This window comes from Pleuronectes platessa, chromosome 2, assembly GCF_947347685.1.
Source record: "Pleuronectes platessa chromosome 2, fPlePla1.1, whole genome shotgun sequence".
NCBI classification, from domain to species: Eukaryota; Metazoa; Chordata; class Actinopteri; order Pleuronectiformes; family Pleuronectidae; genus Pleuronectes; species Pleuronectes platessa.
This window is the reverse complement of record NC_070627.1, coordinates 29,838,327-29,860,842: the sequence shown is the minus strand read 5'-3', so window position 1 is coordinate 29,860,842 and position 22,516 is coordinate 29,838,327. Positions and strand designations below refer to the sequence as shown.

Below are 22,516 nucleotides of genomic sequence, written 5' to 3'. Positions count from 1 at the left end.
CTTAAATATATCCTTAGCCTATGGGATTATATCTGATTGAGCCCCACATGTCAAGAGTAGTTTCTGAAGCCCAGGCAAGATTGTGTGGGCATCCCAGTAAAGACACACTGTTCTTAATCAGTTGCTAATGGCTTGATGAGGCTGTGTGACTGACATAACATGAACATTTTCAGATTAGAGATGTCTTTCTGCTCTGGGGGCTCCCTCACATCCACTAGGAAACTCATTGCCATGATCATACTCTGGGGATGACATCTAACGCTTTTTCTGCCAAATTCCCCACAAAATGTTGTTGGATTACATTTGTTCATGAAGGGTTGTGGATTCATTGCTTTTTGATGTGGGTGTGTTTTGAAGTGAAAAAGCATTGTGTGCATCTCGTGAAGTATCAGATGAGGATATGCCTTGTGTTTGTGTGTGTCTGTTACAGCAATGGTACACCAGCACTATGAACCTTTTAGGAACATGGCTGACTGACCGAATGGACCTTCAGCTCCATGTTTACCAGCTGAAGATTCTCATCAGGGTTGTCAAGGTGAGAACAGCTGTTTAGCACTTTTCTAAACCACATTTTGAATTGCAAACAGTATTGTTTCTTTTAAGCTACTGCTTAATGTGGCATTTTTTGAATGGGTAAATGTGTTAATAAATAACATTTTTCCCATGGACTTTAAACCACATTCTGAAATAAATCATCAAATCAAACATTGTGTGATTTAGTCATTGATTGTTCTTACCCAGGACTAGGTTGGCAAAGGGGCAGAACATTTTCGGTAAATTTCCGGAAACTTTCAATTGGAATATTAAGCTCGGGAATTTTGAAAAAAATAAAATACACAAATTAAACGCTGAGCAATAAAAAACATCATTCAAAACTCTATTTTAAAAATGTATGGAATGCAGCACACGCTGCACGTTGAATTTCAACCCTCCACTGTGCATTTCTCTATCACATGCACAGATAATTGCCAGCATCCTGCACACTACAGCAGGGCTATTGAGGCCTGCTGTAGTGTGCAGGACTAGTCAGGTAAGTTTCGATGATATTACTGGGGAAAATATATTAGCATGCTGATTGAGGATTGTTCATCTGTCCATCTAGCCTATTTCTATTCATTTAGCCATTCATTGTAAAATATTTTTAAAGACGATTCCAATTGGCCAACTATTTATATCTCTGCCATTGCTTTAGTGTTTTTTTACAAGCTTTTTTCTCATCTTATTCTACAGAACAATGCCACGTGCACTATCTCATGTGTGGAGACATTTCATCCCAGCCAATGTAGAAGGAAAGGCTGTGTACATTTGCAAATACTGTGCAAAGACCTATTTTAAGAATGATCCAGAAGCATATAGTCAAGTGCCCAAAGTTGCTTCAGGGCTCAAATCAGCCTATGACAAAACAAAATGTTTATATTTATGTCTGTATATGACAAGGTAAATACAGTTAGTATAAATTACCCACAAAATGTCCAGTTTATTCCCGTTAATTCCTGTTAATTCCCATGGAAAGTTTCCAGCTTTGAATATTCCCGGAATTCTGCAACACTACCCAGGACCCTCCCACTAACCCGTATCCACTGAGCCATGCTAACACCCGATATAATGTTGACTTCAATACTGACTCAGAAAATATCCATGAAGAGAATAAAGGCCTCACATCCTTTAAGCTCTCAGAAATATGAGACGTGACCTATTTTATTATAGTTGGATGTGATTCAGTTACTGATGCAAAGCGAGGTGATAATATCAAGGCATGATGATGAAACAATTGGAACCATGACAAGTCCCTGTTGTCATGACAATTCACTGTTACACATATTTTGTTGATTAATCATTTCACATCCTCCATAAAGATTGTGAATGTATGTTAGTATGAGAACAGAAAGCAGACAACCACGTTTTCAATGCAGCGTGTTGATCTGGAAGGATCATTTGTTAACATTGATGTCTCAAAATAATTGAAACCTATAGACCTCAAGGGTAAGGAAAATCTTCCCAAAAAAATAACTTTTAGCAAGGATAAAACATAGAAACAACAGAGAGAGTCGCAAGTGAAGGACCCCTCTCCAAGGATGGACAGAAGTGAAATAGCTGGTGTGTATAATGGAGCATATCAGCAAAATAACAATATTTACAGGGAGTAACATACACAGAGAGGTGTATCAATGTTTAATGTATTTATACAAAGGAAAAAGTCTGATAGAGATGAAGGGAGCAGCAAGGACAATTGTAATGATAGTGGTATTGCCGTTAATAGTAGTAGGCCTATTTGTGAGTATAGTGTATATCTGAGCGATCTAGATGTCATCATAACCCACGATCAGCTGCCACCACGATTCACGCACCACATCCATAGTCCACACAGCAGCGAACACGATCCAGAAGAACACCATCTTTTTCACAAACCTGCTGAAGATCTTTTTTGAATTCCTTTCCCTCACCCTTGTAATTCTTTTTCTTTGTGATAGAAAAAGTACCGTGACTTCCGCCTTCAAGGAGTGCTGGACTCCACATTAAACAGTAAGATGTATGAAACCGTGAGAAACCGACTGACCCTGGAAGAAGCCACTGCCTCAGTGAGGGAAGGAGGGATGCAAGGCATTTCCATGAAGGATAGTGATGAAGAGGACAACGATAACTAGATCCAAAGGCCTGTTAACATAATGGATGTCGTTTTGAACCCATGCAGCCTTTCCATTAGGTCAAAAAATACCAAATTTGACCTAACATCCAAATTGGTCCTTCCATTAATTTATTTTTCAGTTTGTCATTCCTGTAATAGTCGGGATAATTACTATTAGAATAAATGTTGTGTCTATAATCACTTGGAGGAGCTAAGTCTGTCTTATCATTGCTCGTGTGCCATTAAACTCAAAACTAAAATAAATCAGCCAAGAACTAAAGGACAAGATAGGACATTACATTAATCACACACTGATCGATTTCCAGGGAAATGGGAGCAAAGTTTTCAGAATTATTCAAGAGAGGCCAAAAAAGGTCAATAGTGTGAGATCAGCACAAATATGACCAGGAACACTCATCATTTAGAGCAGCCTCGTACATAGGATGATAAAAAAGCAGGTGATGGCATCAATAATACGTTTTTTGAAGGCATACAAAATATGACATTGTACCTTCATTTTGTGCAACCGAAAATGTCTACGGTCTTTTTGTATGGGAGCTTTGCTGTTGCTTTTGCTAAGAATTATCTATCACATTCTGAAAAGTACAGACCACTGTACCGTGGTTACAGTCTAGAAATGTGTGTCTGTGTTATCCTCAAATATGTGCAGAGGATGCAGCTACTTTATGTCGCTTTGTTGAAAAGGATAGTAACAATTGTCTCATATTACTTTCTTTGTAATGGGTCTGCATCAGTTTTTCATGACGTGCTTTGATTGTCTGCTCTTAACCAACTTTCCAAAACATGCCACACCTGAAATCCAAGAAATAAAAAATCAAGTTCATTATCAACAATAAAGCTGACTGATGCAAATCTAACAAACAAAATGGACAAAAACTACAAAAACATTCAGCCTTCAAATGTTCATGTCTAAAATAAACATCACATTGTTTTCCCTTGTTTGCCTGACACCATCACATGAGGTTCACTTTGGTACATGGCTTTCTTGGGCGGGTTACTCCCACTGAACCAAACAGTGATGGCAGTTTGTCATTTACCTGATTAACCTTGCTCACATTTCATTACCTTACCTTGACTTGACTTCACTGTAGCACTCAAGTAGTATTTCACTATGCATTTAATCTGCACCAGAGTTAACAACTAGCCTTGCTTTATGTCACTGGTCTGCGGTCTACTGATCATGATTTACTGGTCTTACTCTTTGTCATATGGCAATCCACTGTTATCAAGGTCCCACCCAAACACCCACCCGACCAATTACAATTAAAACCAAACTTATGAGAAAAGGTCAACACATAACACTTAAATAACAGAAACAACATTTTGAAAATGTTATTTCCTATTCAGCAACAAGAGGGTGATCAAGATGTGTTATACTCTCCCTTTACAGGTAGAGAAGAATTCACCAAATACTCTTTCACTTGACAATACTAAGAAACTGATAGCAGCCAATGGGCTGCATTCAGAGCTGCCACTCCCACCACGTGCCTCACGCACTGCGTGTAGGGCACCAAGTGCCTGAGGGAGCCCGACAACTATGAAGCCCACCTTTTGTATGGGGGTTTACTGACTTGTTTCTAATTTCTAAAGTTTGAGTCAAATTCAACACCATTTTTTCTGAGCTTTATATGACCATTAAGAGCATAACCTCATCTTGCCCCTCCCCTTCTGACTGTTGCCTGGCACCTGACCCCTGCTCTCCCGCCTCCTCAGCGTACAGCCCTCGCTGCTGGCACATTCTCAAGTCCAGTCTCTGTTACAAACTGACCGAGTTGCTGTATGAACGGTTCCATATGATGCAGCAGCTCTTCAAATCAATAGACATAGACTTTCCCTTTTAACAACACAGATCAGCTGTTCCTCTGATATGAGGCGCTGTAACTTAGGGAGCAGTGGGCTGTGCTCGTAGCCATGTTGTTTTGTGATGTGATGGCAAACAGGGAGGACTTCTTTATACTTCTTCAGAGAATGTGTGGTGTGTGGGTGTGTACACCCTCTAGAGTTTCAGGGAATACTACAACAATCAATATGTTGAGCACATAAGGTTTTTCATGCCAGTGATGACATTCAATATTTTGTGCAGTGGCATTTAAACGCACAGGTAGCACTCTAGGACATATTGGCTAACTGAGATTAAGTGTTTAAATGGCCGGACTGGCCACTAAGAGAAAAGCTGATTTCTACATAATATGGTCATGCAGTCTAAGTTTAGTAAAAGATCAGAAATGTTTTAATGCACTGGCGCACATAATAATAGTCTGTACAAATGTTTTAAATGTCTAATTTGGATTATAACCACATAGGGGCCATGGTAGTTATCATATTACTCACAAAATCTCAATTTGTAAAGTAATTATTAACTATAGATTGAAAATAATAGTAGATGTTTAAAGTAAAATGAAATGGCTACACTCAAGTAAAGTATTTCTTCAAATTTGTATATAGTTAATGAGTAAATATACTAATTAACATTCCATCATTGTTTACCCCACACCAGAACAAATAAAGAATAATAATAATAAAATTATGTTTTTCTGTTAGTCTTAACTAGTTTCGTATATTGGTGACTGAAGTTTATGGGGGGGCACTACAAAGAAAAATGGCTAGCAGCCTGGCAGCATTATTTATGTCCTACAAAATGAAAGCAGTGGATGGAAAAAACAACACAATGAGGATTTAAGCATTTGTTATAACCTTATGGTCTAAAATCTGTCCTGTGTGTTTCTTCTATGAAAAGAAACTGAGGACAATGAAGACAGAAATGAATCATCCTCTGGAGAGCAGGGATATTCATAGCAGGTTTCAGAGCAAATAGCAGTTAATGTATCTTATGTTTTGGACAGATGGATAGATGATTAATGATAAATGTTAACGATTCTTAAAGCTTTTCTTGATGACCACTCAAAGCCATTAACAGCACAGTTTCCCCTTTTCATCCATATGCAGTGCATCTATGTGCTGCACTTTCTCTATCACACATCACTCACACTTTCAGTATCTTGGCCAAGGACACCTAGGCACTCAGAATGGAGGATCCGGTGATTGAACAACCAACATTCTGGTTAGTAGACAAGCAGCTCTACTCTTGAGCCGCAGCCACCCATTAATCAGACACTGCCAAAACCTCCATTATTAATTTGGATTAATATTTGTGTCATGATCCTCAATGTCAGTAACTTCAGATTAATCTACATTAAGATAGTGAAATCAGTTTGAACCTTGCACAAGGAGCCACAAGACACAGGTTAATTTGATCAACCTGTAGACGCACACAATGACTTTTTGCATGTGATGTGGGATTGTGCCACAAACAAAATGAGGGCACATATTTGTCAAAAGGTTTAAAAACTGTGTAAAATATGTAGCGGAACGTAATGTGTATGTTTTGTGCAGTGAAATTGAGAGGACCTCAGATTAAAATTCTTCCACTAGAGTGAGTGAGCTGGATTGATCCTTTACAAATAAAGTGATACAGTGTCACTAATTTTAGAATAGTGTCAAACTTACTCCAGTTAAATAGTGACAACAGAAGTTTTTTCCTGTGGTTGAAGACAGTAACTGCCTGTGGTCTCACTTTTTAGATGTTGTCACTTTGATTTCCACATCAACATCTCGTCACTTTCTTTATTTTGGTGAGTAGATACATTAGCAAGGCAATACCCATGTAGTTTGGTTTTTCACACCGATAGACCTGTTTTTAATTAATTTCACATTAACAGTTTTAAATCAAACTTTCAAATATAATTTGTATAAACAAGTTAGTTTATTCTTTTATTCATGTTCCTGTGAGTGCCCTTTACTTAATTTCAGGTGGATAATGGGGCTTATCCACATTTTTATAATGGATGACAGGAAGTGAAATTTGCCTGTAATTTCCCTCTGTCAACTGTGTTCTATACTGTGCTCCTAGAGCCATGTGTTGTCCTGTATGCAAGTACTGCATGTCCCCAGTATTCACTCCCCGAAGTGTTTTGCTGTTATCTGTGGGTTCATCATGCTTCTGCCTTGTAGAAGAACCCACTGATGCCAAGAAGATATAAATAAAGGTAAATGGCAAATGTGGAAAGACCATGTGACCTTATTTATTGTTGTTACTTACTTGTTTACTTGAAATTACTTATTGTTATTTCTAGAGAGAAATCTGCTGACCACTTGGACTGCACAGGGATGTTTCAGCAAACTCCCAAAAAAATACATATTTATTAATCTGTGCCACTGACCTCCCCTCCCCCACTGCAGCATTTTCTTAAGAAAGAGAGTCTGAGATTAATGCACTGGATTAAAGCATCAGGCATCAGACATCTTGAGAGATGATATTACTGTCCAGAAGGAGATTGAAAGAATTGCCAGAGATCAAATCAACAATGACCAAAATCAAATCAAGAACCGAAGATGGAAACTAAGACCAAAAGTCGAGAGGATTACATATAATATAGTCCCAAATTAAAAGAAGACAGGATATCTTTTAATTATTTCATAGATGAGGGGGGGATAAATCCCTCCTAGGAGAACAAAGAAAAACAGGATTTTGGATGAGAGTAAATTGCAAGTGAAATCCTACTTTCTCCCTGGATGATAAAGCTTGATGCAAAACAATAGGTTTATTCATACACATTCATAATAGTCACAGCTAGGAGGCTAATGCCATACCATTAATTTAGAGAATGTCCCTTTACATTGTGTTACTTAAGAACCTTTGGAATCTGGGCTATAATAATAATAATATAACTTATAATAATAATAATAATAATAATAATAATAGTAGTAATAATAATAAGTTGTATTATTATTATAGTATCATTATTATTATTATTATTAAGACATTTTATTTCATGAACATGTTAAACAATTGTATTTGAAATGAAACTTGCATTAAAGGTTGATTCCTGTATTTTCCTTTGGTGTATGTTAGCCGGTAAACTATTCATCATATTTCTCATACCCAGTAATTCATGCACAGAAATAAAGGCTGATGAAAGATGTTAAGCAGAGTACGGAGAACGGGCTGTTAGAGTTAATGCAACAAAGAACTCATGCTCCTGATCTTAATAGTCTCTACAGAAGCTATTCCCTCATATCCTATACATATGAGAATAATAAACATCAAATACACAAAGCAGCCCACCTATTTTAAAATCCAATATGCAGAGATGCTTCTGAATACTATTCATTTAATTTCCCCATGAATAGCCTGACATGATTGGGCAGTTCTGTGCGAGAGGCAACACCAGGATGGATTAATGTGCCTGGAGTTTTATGCCGGCACGATCTGAGCTTCTTTGGCTTTTAAGCCCCAATCAAGTGGGGAAATGGGAAATGACAACAGTATCAAAATAAAAAGAATCTCCAACTGACTGTCACAGTGAGAACTGTTCCTGAGTCTGTGCGCTGACAGGCCACTGCTGTACTGCGGGGAGTCGTGTGCTAATGCGGATGTGAGAACAAGCCGTTCCGACACATTGATTCCATCAAACCGTCTCTGACATGATACGTGTGGATAATGACAACAGGAAAATGAAAAGATGAAGATAGAAATCAGCCCATGTGCAGACATTCAAGCTGCCAAATAAATTGGCCTGTGATTTGTTTTGAAGAGGCATTTCATTTACAATGCTTTCCACTGTGTCCTTAAACATAAACAGAGTAGGCCTACAGGCCCAGGAGATGTGTTTATTTTTATGTGGTTGCTTTGCGTGCCAGAAGTGTCAAAATTGCCTGCCATTTGAGAGGGCAGGTAGATGTCAGATCCTTTTATTAAAAGCGCCCCCCCAAAGCCTCTTATGTTTCGCCTCCCCCTGCACCAAAACCTTCTTATCATGGCCTTAAGAGGAGACAACAAGCCTGCTGATTAATTTTAGATCTTTTCCATGAAAAGAATGGCTTACAGTTTAAAGCAATCTCGCACAATGTTCAGGCAAGACATGCGGGCAGATTGTGATACCTCAGGGATGAATATTACACAGGACTGTTTGTCCTGTTTCATGGTCATATACAGTAAACGCCCATATGGGGATCAACAGTATCACAGTCTTAAAGAGGGACTGCTGAGGCCACTGTTATTATTAGATGGATGTCAGGAGTTAATCCTCCCCCCTGCTGGCACATTTGATTGTGCACATCTCTTTTGACCAGATATTTTCCCCATACACACAAACTTTAACTGGAACTGCTAAACGTATCAATGGGAAAGGGAAACAAGTCAGTTAGATGTTCTCCTGCAGGTTTATTTATTGGGAAAAAATTATTAATTTAAGATTTACACTTTTAATGAGGTTATTCTAATCAATCATGTTTTTTTCAAAAATAACACATGTAAAACCTTTATTTTGCTTTGGACATGGATATGTGCATCTCAAGATAGTATCAATACAGTTACTTTTCTAACCGTATTGACACTATATTGTGACATATTTGATTGGTTAAATGTCCCTGCTGACCTGGAGATGAAGCTGAATCAGTGTTATGTACCTTGCCATTTAATATGATCTATGACACTATTACCAAGCTACATTGTGACTGTACAGTTATACCTTAGAAGAATTCCATTTTAAGGGCTCCAAAAAAGGGCTGAGCTGGTCCTGTCAATGGACCTTTGTGATTCGCAAGATTTGAATGAACTTGGACAGGAATGCATCATCTGCATATTCCCCGCCAAATACAATTAGGCCTTCATTCCTGCACCATGTATGTCTTTGCAGCCAGAGCCTGTGGGCGCAGCAATTCATTTTGTGAGTTTAAAACCCCTGGCTGCCTCTGGACTGTATGTGCACTGGTGTTCAGAGGACATCTTCTGTCCCTCATTGCTGCCCAAGGACCTATGAGGGAGGCTCTCTTCAACTTACTCACTGAAGAGCCAGAGGCTGCATACACACACACGCACACACGCACACACACACACACACACACACACACACACACACACACACACACCTGTGTTGATCTATAAGGATTGAATAAATCAGGAGAAAACATGTAGGGCTGCTTCAGTCCTTCACTGATGCAGAAATGATGAAAAGAGTCACAGTCATAAAAAACAAAATGCACTTTGCATAAAATTCTCTTGTGGCCAAACAGTTCAAATGACTTCTCTGAGACCCTTATGACTAACAAAATGATGTACAGGTGTGCTGTGACATAGTGACACTAGATGCCAACAAACCAAAAAATTCTTGTTGTTAAAGGAAGTTGAGTCATTTTGTGTTTTCACTGTGTCAGCAGTACAGATGAAACAACAACTTATGTTTTCCTTAATTATCCTAACTTCAGGTTTGCTTTTTTAGCTGAATACAAATAAAGTGTCAACATAAGATGTAAACCAGAGCACACTTTGCAACTCATTCTGTCTTCTCGGAAATAAAATCAATTCACCAGGTTGGCCTCACACAATTAGGGGCAGCGGTGTAGTGCAGGGTAAAAAAAGGTAAACAGCGTAAACCCACTTATTTTCTCAATCAGCATAGCATAACCCACCTCTGAATCCCCTGTGGTACGCATCATACACTAATATGACCTGCCCTTTACCTGACTACCTGTTTAACTAATTGAAAACTGCCGTCTCATGCAATTCAAACATGGAGAGAGCTACCCAAACATCGATTTCAGCAGAAAGGACCCCATGCTACTACCTGGGTGCTGCTCGCCAGCAGCTCAGGGAGTGATGGGAGTTCAGCGCCCACACAGGTATGCACTCAGTCCCCCACCTACATATCAGAGAGGATGATGAATTTGCGAGCACTTTTAATCTAATAACTTTTAGATGTGTTAATACCATATAGTGGAATTATCATAGTAGTTTCATAAATAATAATAATTATTATTATTATATAGTTATATTTGTAGCATTTGAGAATGGCAACATTTATCAAGTAATATTTACAAACTTTCCCCTATGGTAAATGGTATTGTATTTATATAGCGCTTTGCTAGTCTTGATGACCACTCAAAGTGCTTTACAGTACAGTTTTACATTCACCCATTCACACAGTGCATCTAATCACAGCACTTTGTTATTCTATGGGGGGCCATTCAGGGTTCAGCATCTTGCCCAAGGACACTTCGGCATGCAGATGGGTCAGACTGGGAATCGAACCGCCGACCCTCAGGTTGGACGACGACCACTCTACCCCTCAGCCACAGCCGCCCTATGTTAATTAATAATGTTAATTTGATATTAGTGGCACACTCTGGCCTACACTTCCTGTTGCAAATCAGCATAAGGGACATTTTACAAAAGAAACTAATGGTCCATAGACTACTTGTAATGAGAGAATAATAGTCCAATGCTAGTGAAATTATTGAGGTCTAAGGATTGACTTCAAATGGGCAATCATGTAGTTCTCAGGGAGTTGTGTATCATGCCTCATGCCATAGTCTACCCTGTGGGCCAGTATTGATGCAACATGTCACGATCACATTTACACATTTATACCTTGCTGGTCAGGTTTCCTCTGAAGCATAATTCAAGAGTATAACCACTGGGCACCACTACACCCTGTATAATGGCTAAAATTAAACTACTCTCTGTAGCTAAAGTCTGTACTTGACCTAAGATGATTGGCTCTAGGAAACACCTCTGTTCAGATATTAGTATTGCTATAGATCCAGCAGCCCAGAGAGATCGATCAATCGATCAATCAAATTGTATTTGTATAGCCCTTATTCACCATTTTCCACCCTCAGCCCTCGTCATGTTGCAAGCATAACTACTAGCATACTTCTTCTCTAGGAAAATACAAATCTTGAGGTTCAAGAGTCCTTGACCTGGAATGCATATCATATTAATTTAGCATCAACTTCAATATTTTAATCGGAACTTCTAGTATTTCCATCAATCACCTTAGAAAAATAAGTGTTTAAAGAAAATGGTAAATGGTATGATTCACATAGAGCCTTCTGTCTTGATGACCATTTACACCAACATCCATACAGTGCATCTATGGGTAGCACTTTCTATGGCCACAATTTGGGGTTCATTATCCTTCCCATAGACACGTGCGGAATCGGGAAGACTGGGATCAAACTGCCAACCTTCTGGTTAGAGGACAACTCTCTTTATCCCCTGAGGCACAGCCATACATTGTTTCTTTCATTACGGCTCACAGCAGTGCTGCAGTGTGTTACAACAGGGTTAAAATGCTGAATTTCCCAAGACAGACAAGATATTAAATTGACTTTTAACGGATGACACTGAGTCATACAATGGACAGTCACAGTGCTCACCTATAACAGCTCCACAACCTGTCCCCCATGGTCGCTGTAGGTCTACAGTTAAGCTTTATAATAAGTGCAACCTAAATGCAACCTCCGTTGCATGGCCAATGAAATCAAATGTCCTCAGGGAAAAACTAGTCTCCATGTGTTCAAATGCAAACTCAAATCTTGGCATTCAATGGACTGGGCTCGAACACTGGGAAGACAGGGGGTCATGAAAAAAAGGGTGTGCAGAGGAGAGTAAAAAGGGACTGGAGCGTAAAAGTGGCCCATGTGGAGAATGTTGAGGGGTGGGGGTAGAAGGCTCAAGTGAACAGAGGGGCAGGTTGCTCTATTGAACTAGCGTCTGTTAACTTGACAACACCACACTGAGCGAAAGAAAAGAGATTCTGGTGAAAATACACTCTCAAACACACGGGATGTCACAAGTGTGGGTGTGTTTGGACATTTTTGTAAAGTGAGGTCATTGTGCCGCTACTTTTTTCAAGAGGAAGATAACTCAGCATTTGAATCCTTGAGTTAAAGGTTCAACTTGGCCATTTTCACAAACAGCAAAGGTACAAGCCCACAGCAGCATAAATGATATAGCTCTAACAAAATCCAGACGGTTGCTCAAAAAACTGTACAATCTTAACAAAACGGAGCAATGAGGGACACATCCCTCAGTTGGATTGCCATTCATATCTTTTCAGTGTTAACATTTTGAACAGCACGTTTAGTATTTAAATGAATGTGCAATAGTAACATGGCTTCTGTTATTTCAATGTGTCACATACATTATTACAGTGGCCCTGAGAGCTCAACGAACAGCAACTTAAGAAAACACATGCAAGTTGACAAAACACAAGCAAAGTAAGAAAACATCTTCATCAACCGATGTGTGGAACCGAATTTGTATGGTGTATTGGACGTTTTTGTGTCTGCTGTGGCAGCAGTGTCCATCACTTTTAGCTGTCCTCTGGAAACACTTCCGTTGTCGTTTCTTCTCTATTTGCAGCACGTTTCTCTATTTGCAGCGTGTTTCACTATTTGCAGCGCGTTTGTCTATCTGCAGCGCGTTTGTCTATTTGCTGCGCGTTTCTCTAATGTGTTGTGTTGTGAACTTGATGAAGATGTTTTCTTACTTTGCTTGGGTTTTGTCAACTTGCATGTGTTTTCTTAACTTGCATGTGTTTTCTTAAGTTGCTGTTCGTTGAGCTCTCAGGGCCACCGTACATAATGCATATCTTCTGCAATTGTACATGCACATCTATCCCAGGTCAATTGTGTCTGCAGATGTGTTTGAGAATGGGACTGGACTCAGTATCAGCAGATGTCCAATATCAAAGGCGATTGGAATCAGAAGACCTAACTGGCAAAAGCTTAAGCTATGGAAACAAAACTAGTTGTTAAAGTTTAGAAAAGGCCCTAGTTTATGTTAAAACAGACGCTTCCTCAACAGGAACCACGTGCAAAGATTTTCTGGCAGAAAGCATCAAAGGCAAACTTGTCAGGTTTGCATGTAGTGCCAGAGGCCAGGCAGTGACAGGCCACATGGCAGTGAGGGGGTGCTGGGTGGAGTTGGTGTTCGGGAGGCCAGGTGACACATGACAGGCTGAAAAAACCTCCACAGTGCTTCAGGACGGAGGCCCAGGCTGCCAAAAAGACTCACGCAGAAATCCAGTCAAGCAGTCAGTTCTGCTGTTCCCAGCACAAACATACCACATCGCCTTGACACACCAGGTTTTCCTCTTCGTTGGCATCCTTGCCAGAAACTTTTCTTCCTTTTTCCCGGCAAAGGAAGGAAGTAAGCAGACAGACAGACTGCTGGACACGACCTCAGCACTTACACTTGTGTTGCCACAAAACCACGGCTTTGATTTTGATATTAATGAAGTTTAATAAAGTCTGATGAAACCTCAGTATGATAAATAAGAGAGATGTATTGATTCTTTTTGTACAATGTCAAAAGTCGCACAGAAAAATTGCTAATCATCATATTCAAAACAAGTCCATAAAATTTAAGATGTGCTCCATGACCTCAATAGGGAATCATGCACCTGTATCACCATCCCTGAAACATTTCACAGGGAAATCTGTGGGTAAACTCGATTCTCCATCCACACAAATCTAGTTCTTTTCTGTTGTATAGCCCGTATTCACGAATCATAATTAGCCTCATTAGAGGGCTTAAGGTGACAACATCTGCCCTTAACTCTACTGAAAAGTTGAAAACTGTATAAACCTCAGAGAGAGTTGCAGGTGAGGAGGGGTCCCTCCAGAATGAACAGAAGTTTAACAGAAGGTCAAGAAAATAACAATATTCACAACAGTCACAAGAAAATATAGTGTCCCACATAAACAGAGCGGTGTATCAATGTATAAAATATTTAAACTAAAGAAAGAGTCTGGTCAACTACCACTGCCTTGTGAACAGCAGCCTGACAAATACTGGAACAGAGACAGGGGTATTGATTGCTGCCCCTGTGTACAATCTGTTGCATGACCAGAAAACCATATAGGTCCTGTGATAACCAAACAGCCATTTTCATGAACACTAAACAGCAGGAGGGTTGAGTTTTCCTTTCATCACGGTGGTGTCAATTATTTTGAGACAGGCTACATTAACTCTTACAAGTATGAAAAATACCAAGGAAGGTGTGAAAACTCAAGACTAATTTACATTTGATATAATGAAGGCACTGCACTACACCTGCACATGCATCAAAAATATCAGTGTTGTTCCAAGGAGAGGGAATAAACTGTTGAGTGTTTCATGTGTCAGCTTTTCTACACGAAAAAATAAATTGATGGTTTAAAGAAAACAGATATATAGTAGGCCTAATATATCACCTGTAATCATTAAGGTGGGGATGTATACCTTTAATTTATATTCTGGGCCTTCCTCTGACAGGACAAGAAGTTTTACAACATTGAAAGACGGAAAACAGAATGATAGGAATAAAGCCCCTCTCTCCTCAGAGCCTGTAGGTGGAATGATCAATAAAATCACTGATTAGAAAAGTAAGCTCGTAAAAATCTGTCATTAGGTCTAAATTCAGTATTTAAAATATGTTATATTTAAAAAAATTAAGACTGGCACTGAAAAGAAAGGGTTTGCTCCATCCAGACAGAATGCTGGCCCTCACATGCCTGCAGGCAAGAGGCAAGAGTCCCTTAAATCAATGCCTGAGCTAATTGCTGGTGGAGCTAAGAGCCTGGGTTACAGCAATAGGATCAATGTTTATTGTGTGGATGAGCTGGCAATTGTGCCTGAATAAACTCAAATTAGAGTATTTCTGCCTCATTTCCATATGAGAAGCACCAAGACAACAGGCATTAATCCTTCCATGCTGGGATGCAGGTGTAAAACAAAACAGACAAGGGACGTTTTTAAGGTTATTAATAGGAAATCTAGTGTTATAGGACGGCGGCATGCTGTGCTAAGTAAGGCACTAAGTCTATAGAGCTGGAGGTGAATCGTCACCTTCCACCAACAGTGTATAAGGAGCCGTCAGTGGCTAGAAGCAGAGTGGGATCAATTGGTGAAATCAGATTTTTTCAATAACTCTCTTCTTAAGGCCACAAAATTAAATCAATAAAATCCAATGCATATGGTAACATATGGTAGTTCAATGCAATTGTTGTGCTGCCAACCATGTTGAATTCACACATTAATTAAAATGATTGCCTTTTTATTCTAATTTTTTAATTCTAGTGATTGTAAAGCTAAATGTCCAGATGACTTATGGGTAAATTTGTGCATGTTAAAATGTTTAAAATTGATAGCCACAAACTCTAGGGTTTGAATTATTCCCTTAAAGGTGTGATGATGATAATGAAGCTTCATGTGAAGTGTGTGGCAGCTCAAACAGGACAGTAAGTTCCCCTCAGTCTCTGACAGTGCAAAGCGACTGATGGAGGACCTCCAATAACGTCAACACAGCAACATGAAGCTGGACCTTGTAGACTGACTTTCTAATCAAATCTTAAATGGTTAAAGGGAGAAATGTCATATAAATGACTTGCTCATATTTTTTAAGTTTATTTACTTATAATGGGTTGCCAAAGTGTGAAAGATCAGTTGTTGAGCCTCTTTTTTATTGTAATGTTGTAATGTGTAATTCTCAGAGGTTTCTCACTTTAATAAGAAAACTAGTGTGTATAGTTGCAGATGGATCTTGGTCCAGATTTTGTGTAAACCTTTTCTCTAATGACCCACTGGGCCTCCCTGATGTATTAAGGGTTAGTTAAATACACAAAACAAGTGTCTATTAATCAGTTCTCAGCTGGGCATGCTCGCATGCAGGTCCTCGTTTAAAATGACTCATAACTGTCCTTTAAAACAAAGTTGCGTCTTTAAGACCCTACATTAAGGCTGCCTGGGTGTGGAGAGGGTTTGCACTTTTTTTGTTCCATTGCTTTATTTACTTATTTGTAACCCCTCTTATTACAAGCTGTATCTATTGAGCATATCCATAGCCTGGGTCAGAAAGCGTAATGTTTGGTGTCAATGTGAGAAAATCTCAAAAGCTACAACGTTTTCACCCAAAGTTGCACTGTAACTTAATAATATTTTAGATAATGATTTGAAAAATAACATGTGAAACTGAATACTATAATGTCAGAACTAATTGTGTTCATACAGCCCACCCTCCCTCGCCCTTGGTTGTGGAGCAGCCTGAATGCTCCTCTCTCTCCCTCAGGTAAAATGGCCTGCGAACACATGAATTCAACGCGGCCCTTGTGGCGAATAGAAGAGAGTCTGCTGCTCATTGTAGCTCCCACACAACTCGGTGGATTCCAGCAAACTTGTTGTATGCCTCTTAAGAGCAAATGCCTCTCTTTTCACTTGTCCTTGTATACCTCTGACCAAGCTAAGTCTTTTCTTGTTCCCTGTCTCTCCCCTCTTTAATCCGTCCCTCCACTTCAGGAAGAAAAAAAAAATCACAAAACCAGGTTCACGCAGTGCTTTAGTGGCTAAAAGTGAAAGAGCCTGTGTTTTTTCTTTCCTTTTTCCCTCCTCCCTGTGCCGAGTTGAGCCTTGAATCGCTTTGGAAAATTGCTTCTTTTGAATAGAGGGCATTGGACGAACAACGTTTAATGGGATCCAAAGGGAGTCTCCGCTCTTAAACAGGTGGAAATTGGACGTCCTCGAATTTATACCAACACTGAGTAAGTATATAAGCCGGCGTGGAAAAGAAGGGATCCCATCACCGAGGATTAGCAGCTTTTCTCCTGGAATAAAATAAATCCCAAAGTGAAAAAGAATGGTTACTGTGTTAGTGGAAGACTTTTATAGAAGCGCTCAAATGATTCTTAAAAGATGGAGACACAACTTTGAGCATAATATTTAAATATTTTCCACCATTTCCCCGAGAGAACTAGTTGAATATTGACTGGCAGGTAGGTAACATAGGTGTCAGATATAAATCACTGCCCCTCCTTTAAAGGGCGCGTGTCAGTGACGTGCGTGTTGATAAGTCGCCTCCTGTCGGTCGCTGAGGAGTTGGGTGCCGCTGATGTCAGGAGACAGTGATCGTGCAGAGGAGGAGCGGCCGCTGCCAACATGTGACAGAGAGCAGGTTTCTCCACACACATCTGACCAATAGAGGTAAACTCCGACTTCATGCTCCCGCGTTCTCCACCTCATCACTGCATCTCTCTGTCTTCCTCCCTCTTTCTTCTTCTTCCTTTGCCCTAACGAGCTCTGTAATGTCCTGTTAATTTTGTGTGCACTAGTTAATGAGCATTAATCCATCACCCCTGGATGCTATTGTTGCAGGGGGGATGGCCATTTGAATGCAAATGCGTGACACTGTGACAGCAAGGTGCTTATTAAAGTGATGTGTCCTCCTGTCTTTTCTGCTGGGAGCTCAGGAGAGTGAAAAGACGCGGGGCAGCTGCAGGAGCGGCTCGGACTACACCAGTTGTTGCTCACACCAAGTTCTGCTCTGCTGCTGCAAACAACACGAAACCAACAACAACATCAACATGGCAAGTTCTGCCTCGCAGGAGACGGTGATGTCCTGCGGTAGGACCGGACCGTCCGCGGCTCCCAAGTCGCTGGCCTTCTCCATAGACCGGATCATGTCCAAGAGTTCGGAGCAGAAGGGGAGCGCGGAGGAGCGGGCAGAGGGGAAGAAGCTGCTCGGTCTCTGCTGCCCGATCCCCTGCATGATCCCGCTGCAGCCCTTCAGCTACGACCTCCAGGCCAAGGCGCTGATGAACTACTCCGAGCTGTGGAGAGCCAGTTTCAGGGGAACTTTTTGCGGCACCGGCGCCGCTCCGTGCAAAGGGAGCTGCGGCATGTGCTGCAAAGCGGAGGCGAGTCTGAAGCAGCCGCTGCTGACGTCGGGAAGCCGGGTGGTGAAGCCGCAGGTCGTCCACCAGGCCGTGGCCGTGCCCAGCGGCGGCTCCCTCTACTATCTCAACTACCTTGACTCTGCGTACCATCAGTCGGAGCTGCTGGCCGGACACTGGGTGTCCAATCCACAGGCTCAGGCCTCTCTGTCGGCGCACCACAGACTCTTGCTGCTGGAGAACGCCAAGCTGGCAGCGGTTGGGGCCGACAAACTGCCCACACCTCAGTACCCGCACAAGGAGCATCTGCCGGGTCAGCTGGACCAGATAGTGAAGGAGAACCACGGTCTGAGCGCAGAGAAGAACGGCGTCAAGACGCACAGCAAAGTGAGCGGCAGCGGCGCCGCAGACGGAAAACCCAAAAACTTCACGTGTGAAGTGTGTGGAAAGGTAAAGTTTTTACACGAGTTGGATTTTTAAATTGAGATTCTGCGTTTTTTAATCAAATAATAAAAAAGGAATCGAACTTTCTGAATTTAAAACGAACATTTGTCTTCAAAAGAAAAAATAACACATATAACTAAAATGATTGTGTCCGAGATTTTCTGATATGTTGTCACTTAAAAAATGTCACATAATTCAGAATGATAACCTCGGTGGGTTTGTGTTGTCCGCAGGTTTTTAACGCGCACTACAACCTGACCAGACACATGCCGGTGCACACCGGGGCCCGGCCCTTCGTGTGCAAAGTGTGCGGCAAAGGATTCCGCCAGGCGAGCACGCTGTGCAGGCACAAGATCATCCACACACAGGTGCAAATCCCTCATTTATCGGCTGCAACATCACACAACGGACTTCGTTTGAACGATATTTAACTTTTATTTTTGTTATATTTTTTTCCATAAAGGAAAAGCCTCATAAATGCAACCAGTGCGGGAAAGCGTTCAACAGAAGCTCGACGCTCAACACGCACGTACGGATCCACGCAGGCTACAAACCATTCGTGTGTGAGTTCTGCGGGAAAGGCTTCCACCAGAAAGGTACAGTCCCCATCACTCACGTCTTCTTCACATCAGCATTAAAGTCAGACTGTTTCATTGCCCTATCAGTTTATACCATTATTATCATTAAAACTCTAATATTTCGTTGCCATGGACTCCTCTCTAAATAGCCAATACAGTATAATTTTGAATTCATATTTTGCTTCGTCCTTCTGTGTATTTTTATGACGAGAGAAAAAAATAAAAAAAGAGATCATCATATTTACTTTAATAGGAACGAATATGTTTAAAAATGGAAGTGTAATTTGTCCTTTCATCTTCCTGTTTTAAGACAAAGATAATTTCCATAGAAAAGGAAATTGATCTCACTTTACTTCATTTTTGTCACTGGATTTTTTTTCCCCGATCAGTTTAGAAATCTCTTTTTCAGTTTTTTAATTTTTTTATAATTTGCTAATTTGTTTGTTGAGTCTTATCATTAATATTGTTGCTATTTATATAGTCATACTTTGAATAGAGGTGTAGATAAAAATTTTCGTATTTTGTTTAATTTACTTTGGGACGAGTATTTATTTTTCGAAGCAGTTTATACTTCTGTGGAACAGAGTGAAAACATCCATGTGAAGGAATCTCTGGAGTTCGTCGTGTGATGAAATAAATAGGATCGCGGCTGAACGCATGACCATATGCTGCAGCTCTCGGTTGTCTGTGAGTGTAATGAAAGAGGAAATAATTGCAGGCCCCGTCGATGAGCATGAAGCGATCAGTGGAAATAGGACATGTCACTTTGCACGGACTAATTCTCCCTTCAAGACGCAGCATTTGCTCTGGGTCAGCTGCGAGACCCCGGCAAAGTTGGGATTCGGGCCTTTTTTGTTTCGTTGTCGCTGCGCTTGATTTTGACAAAGTTTGACAACTTCTTGACTTCGGCACACAAAATCCTGATTAATGAAGGCTGGGCCGAGCGGAGGGACAGACGAGGCTCTAACTTCACCATGAACTGTTGACCTTTGTGGGGGAAAGAAAAGCGAGGAAAATAAGGCCTCTTTTATCCTCACTTTCTCAGACGAGTGGATTGCACCGGGTCTCGCTGTCCTCTTCAGCGCTCCATTAAAAACTGTCCATCTTCGGTCGTTGTCTCAGCAGTGAGCTCATTTCATTCAGACGTGCTGCTTGGTTGTTCAGCTTCTCTTGACAACAGCATCATCTCCATCATTATTACATATTTAGTTTTTTAAGAAAAAGTCAAACAGACTTGCTCTGCATCTTTTAATGATCTCAAGACAAATAAGAAGCTGCATGGTGCGTAATAGCTCTATCATTTCAACAGGTAATTTCTGATGAATGTGTGTTTTAATTCCATGAGGCAGCATTGAAGCTGCTGGTCTGTGTCAGTGCAGAACTGCATTCATTCTAATTTTGATTCCACTTTATTTATTCAATTTATTTTTGAAGAGAAAGATTTATTCTTTTCTGTAAATTTTTCCATTTTCATGTAGTGTGAAAATAATAGTGTGAATAATTCGATTTTGCGTTGTTCACATGCAAAACGTTTCTTGTATTAAGAGCTGAATTGATCAGTCAGAAGTTTTTTTATTAGTTAAAATACCAAAAGGTGGATTTGTATTTTTGTATTTTAGGTATTGAATTATTGCACAGATATGGCTTTAGGTTCCAGGAAATTAAGATGTGATTATTGTCATATAAAGACATTTTATAGGTTAAATAATATAATAAGCGATACTTAAAATAACAAGGCTGAAACTACAGCAGCTACTGTTGCATTCAAATAAATGTCTTCATGTATTAAGTCATCCTGTCCTCTTATGCATGTGCTGATTATTTCCCTTTTTTTAATTCTCTAGGAAACTACAAGAACCACAAGCTCACACACAGCGGAGAGAAGCAGTACAAATGCTCCATCTGCAACAAGGCCTTCCACCAGATCTACAACCTGACCTTCCACATGCACACGCACAATGACAAGAAACCCTTCACCTGCAACACCTGTGGCAAGGGCTTCTGCCGCAACTTTGACCTGAAGAAACACATCCGGAAGCTGCATGACAACGTCTACTCTGCGGCCACAGAGGCCAGACAGCTGCAGAGCTGAGCCAAGGAAACAGCCCACCTAGGACTGTGAGGCCTCAGAAACACTCGTGTCCGGCTCTTGTGGCCCTGTTGAAAAGTCCAAGGAGAGGGTGGGGTAGTCCAATAAAATTGGAAATGAGCCCTCAACAAAAACTTTCTAATCTGATGACTTTTAGGACCCTCGTGTCAACAGTGACACTGTAGGGAATGAAGACCAGAGATGAAGATACAACAATATACACTTAACACTGGTCCCATACTGTAGGAATATTATAGTTTTTCTGTCCAGAATTTCATCCTGCATTGCCAGTTACGAATTGGGATCAATCGTCTGTCTCCTTGATGGAACTGTAAATAATAGGTTATGGAAAAAATGATATTTAAAATGTGAATTGTCCGGGAATGCCTCCCCATGTTGTGTATTTCACAGATAAACAACTGTTAATGTGAATGAATAAGTTATAAGTTATAATGAAAACTGAATGTTTGAGCCATGTTGTTTCCATTTTTTGGCATTTGAAAATAAAACTGAGGAAAGTTGTTTTGACTTAAGACATTTTTGGTGTGGGGTTTTAGCTGACTGGTGCATGTGATTATGTTTAAATACATGAACATTTGGAAAAAAAAATTCCAGAAAAAGTAACAAGACCAAAGACAACTCACACAAATCAAAACAATCAAATACACAGTGACACAGATTGACCAAACATTAAAAGTAACAACGTTTGAAAGATCTGCTGACATTTGTGAGCAGTTGTGTTGAGTTGCTGATATATTTTTGTTTTGTTTGTTGTGTTCCCTTTTCCCTTTTATTAGACATGTTGACCTGTTTTCAGCCTAGGCCCCAAAGATGAGCGTCTTTCTTCAAAATGATGATTATGTTCAAATGTATATTTCAAACAAGCCACAATATTAAGGCCTTGTGTCCTGAGCTTTGCTGGTGTTGCATTTTGTAGTTTTGTTAGAAACACACATATAGACACAGTCTGGCTCTAGTGTATGCTCTGCAGCCACTTTGTTTCACCATTTATTGACAGACACGATCTTAATACTGCCGCATTTACACTTGACTCCGACGTAATGATCAGAGATAACATGGGCCCTTGAAAGCGAATTACATTAACCAGATAAACGGCCTCGGGAGGCTTGATAGTGGAGGAGGTGGTGTGTGTGTGTGTGTGTGTGTGTGCGTGTGTGTGTGTGTGTGTGTGTGTGTGTGTGTGTGTGTGTGTGTGTGTGTGTGTGTGTGTGTATGTGTGTGCATCCGAAGCCGCTCATCAGAACA

The 22,516-nt window shown here is 40.4% G+C and overlaps 2 protein-coding genes across 4 annotated transcripts in view; both read left to right on the top strand.

The window, feature by feature from the left end:
- The window catches only part of cadpsa (Ca2+-dependent activator protein for secretion a), a 175,196-nt gene extending 168,483 nt beyond the window's left edge, over positions 1–6,713 (top strand). For all 3 annotated transcript variants that reach the window (XM_053441612.1, XM_053441620.1, XM_053441627.1), the window contains exons 26-27: positions 431–535; positions 2,472–6,713. In XM_053441612.1, coding sequence (XP_053297587.1) covers positions 431–535; positions 2,472–2,645 — 279 coding nt within the window. In that variant the 3' untranslated portion in view covers positions 2,646–6,713. The remainder of the gene's footprint in view (positions 1–430; positions 536–2,471) is intronic.
- Positions 6,714–17,830: 11,117 nt separating this feature from the next.
- On the top strand, positions 17,831–21,253 carry fezf2 (FEZ family zinc finger 2). The gene is made up of 4 exons (XM_053445071.1): positions 17,831–18,589; positions 18,817–18,951; positions 19,047–19,179; positions 21,006–21,253. Exons 1-4 carry the CDS (start codon positions 17,831–17,833, stop codon positions 21,251–21,253), a joined length of 1,275 nt encoding a protein of 424 aa, XP_053301046.1.
- The last annotated feature ends 1,263 nt before the right edge of the window (positions 21,254–22,516 follow it).

Coding starts and splice junctions, on each gene's coding strand:
- fezf2 (XM_053445071.1), top strand. CDS start 17,831: ATGGCAAGTTCTGCCTCGCAGGAGACGGTGATGTCCTGCGGTAGGACC. Junction 18,590..18,816: donor CGTGTGAAGTGTGTGGAAAG/GTAAAGTTTTTA, acceptor TGTTGTCCGCAG/GTTTTTAACGCGCACTACAA. Junction 19,180..21,005: donor GAAAGGCTTCCACCAGAAAG/GTACAGTCCCCA, acceptor TTAATTCTCTAG/GAAACTACAAGAACCACAAG.